A 14,466-nucleotide genomic window follows, 5' to 3' on the forward strand; every position below is an offset into this window, starting at 1 on the left:
ACCCTGCCAACCTTTGTATCATCTGCAAACTTCGACACTAAGCCTGATATACCTTCATCAATATCATTGATAAATATACAAAACAGTGGACCCAACACCGAACCCTGTGGGGGACTCCACTAATAACATTAGTCCAAGAAGAGCAGCACCCATTGATTACCACCCTCTGTCTTCTCGCACTTAACCATCCTTTTATCCATTGTAGCAACTTACCCTTAATACCATTCTGCTCCAATTTGTACAATAGTCTTCCATGCGCAACAGTGTCAAAAGCTTTCCTGAAATCCAAATATATGATATCAAAATTATTTTTTGCATCCAGTTCCTTTGTAACCTCATCATAATATCCTATCAAATTTGTCAGACAAGACTTTCCCTTAACAAACCCATGCTGTGTCTGAATTATTGCTGCAGTCTTGTCTAGATGATCCTGCAATGCATCTTTAACCAGCGACTCCATTATTTTCCCCGGAACAGAAGTTAAACTAACTGGTCTGTAATTACTCGTGTCACCCTTCGATCCCCTTTTGTGAATTGGAGATACATTTGCACATCTCCAGTCCGTGGGAGCCTCCCCTGAGTCCAAGGATGCTATCATAATTATGGCTAAGGGTTTGCTTAGTTGCTTTGCCGCCTCCTTTAATATAACTGGATAGATCCCATCCACACCAGGTGCTTTTCTTAAGTTTAACTTCAACAGTTTCTCTTCCACTTTGCTCTCAGTTATTACAAAATCATTAAGTATCCTGCTACAATTTGATAACCTTCTGCCATTTTCAAACCTTAATAATTCCTCACATGTGAATGTAGATGCAAAATACTCATTCAGTTTGTTTGCTATCTGAGCAGGATCATCAACAGTCGAACCATCGATGTGAAGTGGACCAATCAGATTCATCCCCTTCCTTTTAGAGTTTATATAAGTAAAGAAATCCTTGCTGTTTTTCTTAGCATCTTTTGCTAAGGATTTCTCGTAATCTGCCTTCGCCTGCCTAACCTCCTTTGTGACCTGATTACAGACTAGCTTATATCTGCCATAGGCTTCTGAGTCACTTGATAATTTGTATGCATCCCATGCATTTTTCTTCTCTGTTACGAGTCTCATTAGTTCATTTGACAACCATTTAGGCCTAAACCTTGAACAATATTTCTTAATAGGTATGATACTTTTAGTAGCATCCACGATTAATTCCTTGAATGCTTCCCACTTAGAATTTACTGTTGGTAACATCATCAGTTGATTCCACTGTACAGAATTTAAAAACTGTCGGAGACCACTGTACTCACCTTTACGGAAGCAAAAACCCTTTCCTTTACCCCTGATAGTAATTAAATCTTTAAGTAAATCCCACGTCAGTACACTGTCATTAATAAAGAAGAGGAAAAGGAGTGAGAGAACACTGAACCTTGGGGAACATCAGCATTGGTGGTGATGTTAGAAGCCATCTACCTTCACCAGCAGTGAGCAGTCAGAGAGAAAACTGGATCCCCAATTATAAAAGACAGTTGGCAATCCATAAGATGGAAGCTTATTTAGAAAACCTTTATGCCAAACATTATCAAAAGCCTTTGAAATATTAAGAGCAACTGTTTGAGTTTCACCAAACTTTTCCATTGAATTTGTCCATAGATGGATAATGTAAGCCAGTATATCACCAGTGGAATCCATACTGGCAATCAGATGGAAGGTTTCTAGATAGTTTAGGATTTGGTAGTTAATAGATTTCTCTATTATCTTAGAAAAAGCAGAAGTAAGTTCAATGGGATAATAATTAGATGGGTAGGATATTTGTCATCCTTTTTAGGAACTAGCTGGATATGAGCAAATTTTCAAGTAGAAGAAAAACACCAGTGGAATATGAAAGTAAACAGGAAACAGAACAGGAGTAAGCTCAGGAGCACAGTTTTTAGAACAAGTGGAGAAATACCATCAGAACTGGGAGTTTTTTGGCATCAAGAGTGTTAAATTCTTCTGACATCCTTTTGATGGAACACCACAGGAGGCATTGAATTGAGTGTACCGGGAATGGTAGGAGATAGTTTACCAAGATCACAAGTTTACAAGAGTTAGAAGAAAAGTAGGATGCTAGAAGGTTGGCTTTATCATTAACTGAGGTGGCAATAGAATCATCTCTGGCAACAGAACCATCAGGTTAAAACCTGCTGGTTCTGTTGCCAGAGTTGGGAGTAGAGATGAGCAATAGTTTTGGCATGAGACCAAAATGCTTGATTACTACTTGGACAAGAAACAAAATTTTTACTCTTAGCTTGTTCAAAATCTAGTTTGGACCGATTAATAACTGTTTTGCAAGCGTTGTGAGCTTTGGTGTAGACAAAAAATGAACCTAGAGTTTTGGATGCAAGCCAATTGTGATATGCAACTTTTTTTTTAATCTTGAACAGCCTTTCAGTGGTGTAACTAGAGCAAATTGGCCCCAATGCAAACACAGGTCACAGGCCCTACCCTTCCCTGTTAACACAACCCCAAAAAGGTTTTACTTTTTCTGAACAAAGAAGAAATACCGGAAGGATGTCAATTCTACCAACAACTGTCTAGTTACTTTTTACTTTATTATTTTTAATGGGTATTAATGAAGTGAGAATAAAATATTAAAATTGTTATATTGATAATAATAATATATTTTATAACAATCACAACATTAATAAAATGCACTGAATGCTTTTAAATGTAAGGATATGTATTTAAACACAAAAGCAAATGATGTACAAAAAAAATTTAAATAGCAACTCTGAAAAATTGAATAAATTTTTATTAACACATTTCACAACACAAAACAACTTAATGTATATTCTGACATATAAGTTGACTTCTATTTTTTGCTTTGAAAATTTGTCTTTAGAACTTCTTCCGAAGAGCTTTCATGATAACAAAATCGTCAATTAGTTGAAACATTTTCTGCCAGACAGTCTTTCTTGACTCATGATATTTCTTAAATAATTTTTTATCAACTTCAGTTTTGAAAACAATTGTTCAGTTGTTGCTGCGATTATCAGAATTGTCAAAAAAAGAATTAGTAATGAACACATTTCAGTGTAACTTGTGCTGTTATAATAATCTTAAAATGTGCAAAATGTGAAATGTTTGCAGAGCTGTCTAGAACAGGACATGATCTAGCCAAGGAGGATTCTTTGCGTGTGCTGGGTGCAGAGACTGTGAAGAAATTATTCGCAAATTCAGAGTTCTGATGGGCATTCATGAGAGTTTGAATTTGACAAATTTGTCAAACCTCAAGTTTGACAAATTTGTCAAACTTGAGGTGTAGGGTAGATGCCATTGAGTAAATTAATAAGAGGAGCCCATCAAGCTCTCAGCTTCCCAACGCAGTGCCAGAGCTCACTTCTATTAATCAGGCAACACAGCGGCAATCTCCAAGGAAGAATGCACTAGTCACACAGAAACTAGTTATTATTGGTAACTCTATTGTCAGGGAGATGGGAATATATTATTCAAAAAGGATAGGTGGAACAGGACCAGGGTATGTCTGCCAGGGGTGTTGACGTTTTGCAGATATCTTTTAAGTGCAGGTGATATTCTTGTACACATTGGCACTAACGACCTTAAGAGTAAGAGATCTGCAGATTTAATTAACAAGTATAGGTCAATGTTGAAAAACCATTGGGAGCTAGGGTTGAATGTAAAAGTGTCTGCAATTCTGCCCAGACACAATAGGAGAGAGTATATGATGAGAGCCTTGTTGATCAATTTGGCCCTGGATAGATTGTGCAAGGCTCAAGGGGTAGAATATTTTTCAGCCTGCTCTCTGCTTGCTAACAGGAGAGACTGCTTCTACAGGGATGGGATACACTTAAATAGAAAGGGTGCAAGAATATTTGCTAATACTATCAAGGCAATTTTAGGCAGGTTGGAAGACTGCTAGCTTGGGGGATTCACAGACTAAAAGATTAACAGTAGCCACAGGCAGAGGTGAAAGTGATTTTTGCACTGCTTCTATTAGAATGATCAGCAGCATGGAAAGCAAGGCAATGGAGATTTCCAGGACTGTTGGAGTAATAGTGGAACAAATAATTTTTACATCTTACACAGTTTTCTGAAAAACTTTTTTATATTGTTCCACATGAAAGATGGTTGTACAAATTGGAGCAAGTTACTGCTATGAATGGCTGCTTATATTCAGAGATTGGTTATAAATGGTGACTACTCCTTCACTAATGTTATTAGTGGAGTGTCCCAGTTGTCAGTGCTGGGCCCATTGTTGCATTCAATATTTAATGATTTTGATGAAGGCATATCAGGCTTAATATCTAAGTTTGCAGATAATCCAAAGGTTGAATGCAGCTGTGGCCCAAGACATCAAAGTTGGTCACAGCTGCACTCAGTGCTTCCAAAGACAGAAATCTTTGTTCACACAACACTTCCTTGAACATGGGGAATAGATCATAATCGCAGTCTCATATCAGGACTATAAAGGGGATAAGGTAGTGCTTCTCACTTGTAATAGTAATATGGGATGCAAGAAAGCAAGTGTATAGCATCAGCCAAAAAAAAAATTTCACACAACCATTCCCTCTAAATGTTTGTCCAGTTCCTCCTTAAATTTATTTAACCTATCAACTTCCACAACGACAGATGGAAGTCGTTGTGGAAGTTGATAGGTTAAATCAACTTCCACAACGACTGGAAGTTGATTTAACATAATCCCATCAGAATTCAGAGTGCTCAACCCATTCAAGGCCTTATACATCTCAATCAAATCACCTCGCAGGTGCCTAGTTTCTAGCCACTGCAGTTTGCAGAACTTAAGCCTCTCTTGGTAAGAGGATCCCTTCATTCCCCTCACCAATCTTGTTGCCCTTCTCTGTACACCCTCAAGCAAATCTACATCCTTCCTAAAATAAGGCCTCCAGACCTGTATGCAGTACTCAAGGCATGGCCTGACCATTGCCTTATACAGGGGAACAATCGCCTCCTTTTCCCTGCTAGCAAAATTCCTGTATATCATTGACAAAACCCCATGACCTACTCTGGCAGCCTAATTGGTGAAAACAATCTGTAATCTATATTGACTGTGTGATATGAGTCCCTTCATTGTCATGGACTACGAGCACACCAGCTTTTAACATCTATGGGTCCCCGACAAATTTTCGGGCATAATTTCTGATGAAGAAATGTTGCATATTAGTCTTTAGTTACTGATCTTTCAAGTGGCACATGATTAACAGCAATAAAAAAAAACTGCAGCAATTATCAACCCACTGCAGGATGGAACCCTCCTCAACAATTCATGCTGAGGGAAAAGGACCATAATCTGCCTCCTGGTCCAATACGGGTTGGCAGATTGACCGTATTTAGCAGTCAGGGGCTTGAACCGTGGTCTACTCAAAGAGCGTGTGCTACTGCACTCCCGCTCCTGACCACTCGGCTACAGAGGCCTTAACAGCAATAATAATTCCCTCATAATTGTAGACCATGATGACCATTTGTTCCATCTTTGATTGTTGCTAGTGATATTAGCATTAGTAGAGGCATTTGACGCAAGAAAGCAAGCTTATGCAGCATCAGCCAAAAAAAAAAAAAAAAAAACCCACTTCCACTTCACCCCTCTGTTCGTTCAAAATACCTGTCCAGCTGAGCCTTAAACTTATTTAGGCTATCAACCTCCACTACAAGGGATGGAAGTCTGTTCCACCAACCAACCACCCGCTGGCTAAAGGCAAATTTCCGCACGCCCATCCTACATCTGTCTTTCCTCAATTTGAATTTATGCCCTCTCAGGTGATTATTCTGAGCTAGAGGAAGAATCCCATCAGCATTGAGCATGCTCAAACCATTCAAGGCTTTATACACCTCTATCAGATCACCTCGCTGGTGCCTAGTCTCCAGACACTGTAATTTGCAAAACTTAAGCCTTTCTTCGCAAGAGCACCCCTTTGTTCCATTCACTAATCTTGTTGCCCTTCTCTGTACTCGTTCCAGCAGCTCTACATCCTTCTTGAAATGAGGCCTCCAGACCTGTACACAGTACTCTGGTGTGGCCTGACCATTGCCTTATACAAGGGAATAATCACCTCCTTATCCCTGCTGGAAAAATTCCTGTATATCATTGAAAATACTCCATGAGCTACTCTTGCAGCCCGTCTGCACTGCTCAGAGAACTTCATATATGCCTGCACAACAACCCCCAAGTCCCTTTCATTCTCTACCACTGTCAGTGTAGTACCACAGAGTTGATACGTTGCTCTGGGGTTGCCGTTTCCCATGTGTAGTACTTTACATTTTTCAATGTTAAACTTCATTTGCCACCTCTCAGCCCATCTGCTCAACCTTTTCAGATCCTGTTGCAGCAGCATAGTGTCAGTAGTGTCCTTGACAACCCTGCCAACCTTTGTATCATCTGCAAACTTGGACATTAAGCTTGATATACCATCATCAATATCATTTATAAATACAGAAAACAATAATGGACCCAATACTGAGCCCTGAGGGACTCCACTAATAACATTAGTCCATGATGAGCAGTGTCCATTGATTACCACTCTCTGTCTTCTCCCCCTCAACCACCCCTTTATCCATATCAGTAATTTGCCTCCAATGTCACACTGCTCCAATTTGTGTAGCAGTCTTCCATGTGCAACAGTATCAAAAGCCTTTCTAAGATCCAAGTATATAATATCAAAGCTATTCCCTGCATCCAGTTCTTTTGTGACTGCATCATAGTATCCAATCAAATTGGTCAGGCAAGACTTCCCCTTAACAAAACCATGCTGTGTCCGAGCTATAACTGAAGTCTTGTCTAAATGATCCTGCAGTGCTTCTTTAACCAGTGCCTCCATTAATTTTCCTGGAACAGAAGTTAAGCTCACAGGTCTATAATTACTTGTGTCAGCCCTTGATCCTCCTTTGTGAATTGGGGTCACATTTGCACATTTCCAGTCTATGGGTACCTCCCCTGAGTCCAAGGAAGCTCTCATAATTGTGGCTAAGGGTTTGCTTACTTCCTTTGCTGCCTCCTTTAATATAACTTAAAGGAGACTTCCCCTTAACAAAACCATGCTGTGCCCGAGCTATAACTGAAGTCTTGTCTAAATGATCCTGCAGTGCTTCTTTAACCAGTGCCTCCATTAATTTTCCTGGAACAGAAGTTAAGCTCACAGGTCTATAATTACTTGTGTCAGCCTTTGATCCTCCTTTGTGAATTGGGGTCACATTTGCACATTTCCAGTCTATGGGTACCTCCCCTGAGTCCAAGGAAGCTCTCATAATTATGGCTAAGGGTTTGCTTACTTCCTTTGCTGCCTCCTTTAATATAACTGGATAGATCCCATCCACCCCGGGTGCCTTTCTTGTGTTTATCTTCAACAGTTTCTCCTCCACTTTACTCTCAGTTATTTCAAGATTCTGTAGCTTACTGCTAGAGTTGAATACACCTCTGGCATTCCCCTCGCTGAATAACTCCTCATGTGTGAATGTCGATGCAAAATATTCATTTAGTTTGTTAGCTACCTGAGCAGGATCATCAACAGTTGATCCATCAATATCAAGTGGACCAATCTGATTCATCCCCTTCCTTCTAGAGTTTACATAAGTAAGGAACTCTTTTCTGTTTTTCTTTGCAACCCTTGCCAAGGATTTCTCGTAATCTGCCTTCCCCTGCCTAACCTCCTTTGTAACTTGATTGCATATCAACTTGTATCTATCATAGGCTTCTGTGTCATGTGTTAATTTGTAAGTATCCCATGCATTTTTCTTCTCTGCCATATGCCTCATTAGTTCATCTGACATCCATTTTGGCCTAAACCTTGAACAATATTTCTTAGTTGGTATGTAAAGCCTAGTAGCTTCCAAGGTAAGTTCTTTGAATGCTTCCCATTTTGAATTTGCTGTTGGTAACATCATCAGTTGGTCCCACTGTATAGAATTTAAATACTGTCTCAGTCCATCGTAGTCGCCTTTACGGAAGCAATAACTCTTCCCTTTACCCCTAATGGTAGTTACCTCTTTGAGTAAATCCCACTTCAGCACACTGTGATCACTGCCACCTAGTGGTTCGTTTATCTGCAGATTCTTAATGCATGAAGAATCACTGCTGATAATCAAATCAAGAGTATTACTCCCTCTAGTTGCCTCCCGAACATGCTGATGTAGAAAACAATCATCCAATAAATCCACAAAAGCCCTGCTAGTGTGTGAGTGACCAGCCCCCAAATTCCAGTCAGTATCTGGGAAATTAAAATCTCCCATTATAAGACTCTGATTTACTGGCCCACTCTGTTTCCCTGTACTGTTTCTTATTATACTCATCAGAGTCATTAGGCCTATAGCACACTCCTACTCTCAATTTTGATCTCCCAATGCTTATGTCACACCAAACTGACTCAACACTGCACTGTCCAGCGATGTCTACTGGCTTCACTTCCTTGGTTTTTATGTGTTTCTTAACTAATAGCATAACTCCCTCCCTCCTTCCTATCCTGTCTATCCTTTATGTAGACGTTGTACTCCCCAAATTCCAGTTCTGCATCCCTTATATCTGTGTGACACCACGTCTCTGATATCCCAACAATATCTGCCTTTGATGTTTTGAGCAATACCTCAAATTCATCAAATTTATTTACTAAAGTCCTAGCATTGGTGTACACGCAAGTATACGTGCACCTGTTTCTATTCTTAGCTACCCTAACACAACCCATGTGTTTACTTGTACTGCAATGGCTCCCAGCACTCTCTGAAATATCATGCATCTTGTTTTTCAGGCTTCTGCTCATTCTAATAGAAGCAGTGCAAGAATCTCTTTCACCTCTGCCAGTGGCTACTGTCAATCTATTGGTCTTTGTCTCCCCCCCCAAGCTAGCAGTTTTCCGACCCACCTAACACTGCCTCGATAGCATCAGCAAATATTCTTGCACCCTTTCTATTTAAGTGTATCCCATCCCTGTAGAAGCAATCTCTCCTGTTAACAAGTACAGACCAGGCTGAAAAAAATTCTACCCCTTGAGCCTTGCACAATCTTTCCAGGGCCGAATTGATCGACAAGGCTCTCATCATATACTCCCTCTTATATTTAGAGGGATGTGGCAAAGATCAGCTATGCTTCTGCTGAGCTGATTGTGACTTCAGATTTGAAGTTGTGTGACCATGTGTCATTAATGGCAAGAGTGCATTTTAAAATCCTTCACCTTGGAAGTAATGTGAGTAACTACTTTGCAATTTCTTTACTCTTGTCATTTTTCTTCCTTCAAATATGGTAGTAACAATGACTGCTGATATGTTGTCTGTAGATGTTCTCAGTCTACCCAAGGGTTGCTTTTCTTCGACACTGGGCTGACCTTGACGATACCTTTGAGACTAATGTGAAATTGTGCTATGATCTACTGTTGACTCACCATAACTTCCTGCAACAATTCATAAATTTGCATTGGTGTTTGCACACAGTTTCAGTTTTGAAAAAAGATCTTTAATTTGAAACTGCAATCTTACCTGAAGCAGTGCTACCATTCACTTTTAAAAGCTACTACACAAGCATTCAATGCAGGAACTCTGTTTAATCATGCTGATGTTAAACTTAAATTTATTATCCTGATAAATGTTAGTTGTGCAGTTATGTGGAGTGAGGAGCATGTGTGCATTACTTTTGGGATAACCATTGTATTTTGAATATAAGTATGCAGTTCTGTTTTTATTTATTTATTTTTACTTATATTCAAAATTATCTACTTCAACGTATACTGAGCCTCATATTGAACACACACACACACACACACACACACACACACACACACACACACACACACACACACACACACACACACACACACACACACACACACACACACACACATTGTACTGTATGTAAACATTTATTAGCCAAGTTTGAATAAAGGGATGGTTGAATATATTCTGCATATGATGACTGCATATATTCAGAGAGTAGTTATCAATGGCGACTACTATAATAAACTATATCAAGAGAGAAGAAATTAAATAATTTTGTTTCTTCTCTCTTGGTACAGCTCATTTAGTAGTGTAAAAGATTACTCAATCCTTGAATGAATGTACTGTTCTGTTTCTTGTTTTGGTCATCTTCAGAGAGATGAGTCGGTTATTTTTGCTTTTTTACAGGCAATAAATTTTTCAGGCAGTGTTGCTCATTCAGAGAAATCTGGCCTGTCAGAGGCCTTTTCAGTCACAGCTGTAGTTAGCCAATTACACTCAGATGTAGTACAGTCCCCCTCCCCCCATGAGTTATTCTGGGTTGGAATACTAAATGTATTCCAACCTTACTAAATCCCTTCAACCAAACTAGCACTGTCTTGCTGGGGCGAACCCAGCTCATGAGCCTTGCAGTACCCTCTAGTCACAGTTAATATACATCAGAAAGCCCAATGCTTCTAATATTTAGAAAAACTTAATTCCAAATCTGCTTAGTTTAGTGTATTAAATAAGATGAAGTTTGGAGAAAGGAATTGAAATATACTAGAGTGAAACCGAATTCCTCTTGAAGACCGTTTATTCATTAGCACAAAAGTCAGGAGCTGTAACTGGGAGTCTTTTTTTTTTTTTTTTTTTCCCTTTGTGCTGACTGTTGAAGTAAAGTTTAGAAGACAATAATTTAGTTGATCAAAAGGGGTGTTGGAATAGCCTTGAATAGATGTCATTATCTGATATTATGGTTGAAAGTAATATTTCAAATTCCAGATATTTGAAAATTCTGCTGGTAGCCTAACATTTAGTATATTAATTTGTAGGTGCCAATGCCTGTGCTGGTCAGTAATTAATGATTTAAATGTGGGCCAGACTGTGTAATTATTACAGTTTCGGCATTGTTAATTTGAGATTTGTTTTGTATTGTGGCAGTGTGCTGGCAGTTGTTTGTGGCGAGTCATTTTGTAAGCTGTTTTGGTTATAGGCTCTTGCGCCTGGAGCTGTTTCCATTCCAAACCTTGACAAGGTGTTTCTGATGCAGGTGATGTTGCAATTTCCTTGGCATTATATTTTATAAACAGTGCTATTTATATTTATTTCTAAAGCCTGGCAGGATTTATAATTTATAAACATAATCTGAATTTTATTGCAAGATGAAAAAAAACAACCTGAATTTCAGTTTCTTGGAAAACTTGTTTAATCCATGTCATAAATTGGTTGTGTTATGGGATTGAAGCAGTGTTTTGAACTGTAATTAAACTGTAATTTAAACTGTAATTAAATCAAAAATGAAGCATAACTGATTGATTGCGCCATTAAAATGCTGGTAATGGGAATCTGCTCGCCCCATCGTTCCAAGACCTCTGAAGTTGAAAAATTTCAACTTCAGAGGTCTTGGAACAAATTACCAAAACAAAAACAATGTGTATTGGGTTCACATTGTGAGATTTTCACGATACCTCCATTTATTCCTACGGGATGCAAAATACATTTCCATGATTTTAAGTTTGCACTGGCTGGCAAAAACTTATGTAAAGTCGAATTTCTGTAAGTCGAGGAGTGGCTGTAATGTTAATATTCCATATCACAATTTTACAATGAAGAAACGAACAAATATCAACTGGGAAAATCTGCAACAGAAGTGTATGAAATGTTAAAAACTGTTTATGGTGATGAAATGTTAAGTAGTACCAGTGTCCTTGAATGGTATAAGCCATTCAAAGATGGATGGAATGATTCAAGAAGTGTACATCTGTTCACCTGTCAAAATGAGGGTAGAGTTGCAAATTGTGGCAGGAGATTGTTGTTTGACCTTTAGAATGATGGCTGATGAGTTGGATATGAATAAGAGTTATGCATGAAGATCTGGGGAAAAGGAAGGTGTGTGTGTGCAAATTCGTGCCTCACAGATGAGCAGAAGTAACAAAGAGTATCATCATGCGAAGACTTCATTCAGACTTTTTGAGACAATCCTAATTTCCTTGACTGTATTGGCACTGGAGGTGAGTGTTGGGTCTTTCAATACAATCCAGAGAGTGTCAGAACATGCAGTGGACTTTGAAATCACCACCAAGACCCAAAAAGTGTAATTTATTGAAGTCCCGGATCAAGAATATGTTGATCATGTTTTTTTGACAAACAGGGTGTGATTCACCAGGAATTTGTGCTTGAAGTGGAGAGATCAATGTTGTGTTCTACGTACAGCTGCTTCAAAGGCTATTGAAGCACATTTCCTGGGTGAGGCTGCAATTTTGAGAAAATGGCAGCTGGTTCTTGTGCAACGATGGGCCCTCCCCCATGCCACACTTGTTGTGAAGACATTTCTGATGAAATAAGCGATGTACAGATTAAGCATCCATCCAGCTCTCCCGATTTAGCACCAGTGGACTTCTCCCTCTTTCCCAAGGTGAAAACTGCCCTCAAAGGAAAGATTTCAGGATGTTGAGGACAAAGAAAAACATAACAGCCGGATTAAATGTCATCTCTTTGGACACTTTTGCTGCCTCTTTTTAGAAACTTTTAGAACTGTCTGATAAGTGAATTCAATCAGGTGGTAATTACTTTGAATAAAAACAAAACCATTTTTGAGCTCCTTTACTTTGTGTTGTTTTTATTGCACCAGTATGGGAACTTTATTGCCACCGCTAGTACATTTGTAATTATTGAGCGGCTAAGTTTATAGAAAACGTAAAACTGTATTTTTATTAAGTGCTCTATATTTACTTTTCACTTCTATTAATCACAGAAAAGGAAAAATCAAATGCCCTGAAATGTAAAGCAGTGTGTACATTAATTATTTGTATTAATGAGATCTAATAATAGATTGCAGAATTCCGCAAAAAATTGGTATAAGAAATTTTAAAATCGAAAGATATTGTCAGCATGAAGATGAAGCCTCAAAAGCCATTACAGCTCCTGACTTTAGTGCTAATGAATGAAATGGCTTTCTAAGAAACAACAGCTGCCAACTTAGATGCACATCTTTAGTAATTTCAATTCCTTTCTTCAGCTGCATCTTATTTAATGCATTAAACTAAGCAGAACTGGAGGTGTTTTGTCTAAATATTAGAAGAGTTGGCTGTCTGAGAGATTATATTAGTAAAGTCACAAAACTTAAGGCAAGTTGGTTAAAGAATCCAATATATGTTGAATAATTTACATTGCTTTTGTAATATACTTCTCTTGTCATGTAGAAATGCGTATGTAGTTTTCACTTCTCTCAGGACATTTTTTCATCACTCATGTTATATTTTAAAACCATTACTTTATTTGAGGGAGAAATCTAGAGTCCCTGTAAGAATTCATTCAGCTCTCTTTTGAGAGAGAGTATAACTCTCAAGTACTTATAAGTAAAGCTCATTTTTTGTAACAGCTGTATTGCCACTACTTGAACAACCTTCATCAACTTCGATAATGTAAATATGCTCTCTTGAAAATGTGTATATATAAATGGCCTTCATTTTTAATTTGATTAAAATGCATTTTTACCACTGGAAAAGTGTGTATTTATATTTAAAAAAAAAAATTTATTTTTGGTAGTCATTTGAAGAGGAGCCAGTTCCACAAAACTATGTTGTAGGCTCTTTCCCAAAAGATTTTGAATATAGATCTGATGACATAGAAAATGATATCCATGGCTCCATACCAAGTGACCAAAAACCTCGTATAATGTTAATGGGTCTTCGACGGTTTGTATCCAGTTTTATTTAATTCCATTTTTATTACTGTATAATGCTTATAATTATAATAATTTATAAGCCTTTTGTTTTTTTTCCTAATTTCATTTTAATGTGTTTTTTTTTTGTTTTTGCTATTTGATCATATAATTAAAATATGTAATAGCATTGGTAATGCAGGTAAGCTTATTAATTTAGAGTGAGAGAGCACTTCGTATATGTGTTAATTTTTTTGTAGTTATCAAATCTTTATTAATGTAAAGGTCAAAGGATGACAACATGCAAGAAAAATGAGTTCATAATGTAATGCTTTTTGTTGAACCAAGTGTTAAGGAATTTTGATGCACGATGAAAGAACTTAGAGCAAAAATGATATATGAAGAGGCCTGCCAAAATTCTTTTCTTAAAAGAATTTTGGCAGGTTTTTAAAAACAGGAACCAGTTTTTAAAAAAATGTGTATGTATGCATGTAAGAGAGATACATATTGAATATTTTCTATAAGACTTATTTTCTATAAAATATATAAAAATATATATTTTCTATATTTTCTATAAACCAAACAGAACTTAAGCTGAGAAAGGAGATGAAAACAGTCTCAGCAAGTTTTTTAGAACAGTGTTTTTAGACATCTGGTTTGTGCTTCCTTGTCTTTCTCAAAACTTAGCCATTTTCATTATTACATAAACTAGCAGAAGAGACTATTTGGCCTCATTAGCCATCTGTGTTTTTTCATTTGTACTGTCAAAATTTCCTATGCAGTTCATTCATTGCAAAGCATGTGTTACTTTATCAGTTATTAAATTTTTGTAGAATTACAGCATTTAACTTTATTCAGATTGAACCCTTGATTATTCTACTAAGGGATTTTAATAAAATCTCTTATTAGT

The 14,466-nt window shown here is 37.7% G+C and overlaps 1 protein-coding gene across 1 annotated transcript in view; it reads left to right on the forward strand.

The window, feature by feature from the left end:
• Nucleotides 1–14,466, forward strand: part of RagC-D (Ras-related GTP binding C/D) — a 166,652-nt gene that overhangs the window by 14,569 nt on the left and 137,617 nt on the right. The window contains exon 2 of the mRNA XM_090373298.1: nucleotides 13,442–13,590. Within this exon, the coding sequence (XP_090229424.1) occupies nucleotides 13,442–13,590 (149 nt within the window). The remainder of the gene's footprint in view (nucleotides 1–13,441; nucleotides 13,591–14,466) is intronic.

The sequence above is a fragment of the Mastigoproctus giganteus genome, chromosome 5, assembly GCF_048544385.1.
Source record: "Mastigoproctus giganteus isolate SK-2022 chromosome 5, ASM4854438v1, whole genome shotgun sequence".
Classification (NCBI taxonomy): Eukaryota; Metazoa; Arthropoda; class Arachnida; order Uropygi; family Thelyphonidae; genus Mastigoproctus; species Mastigoproctus giganteus.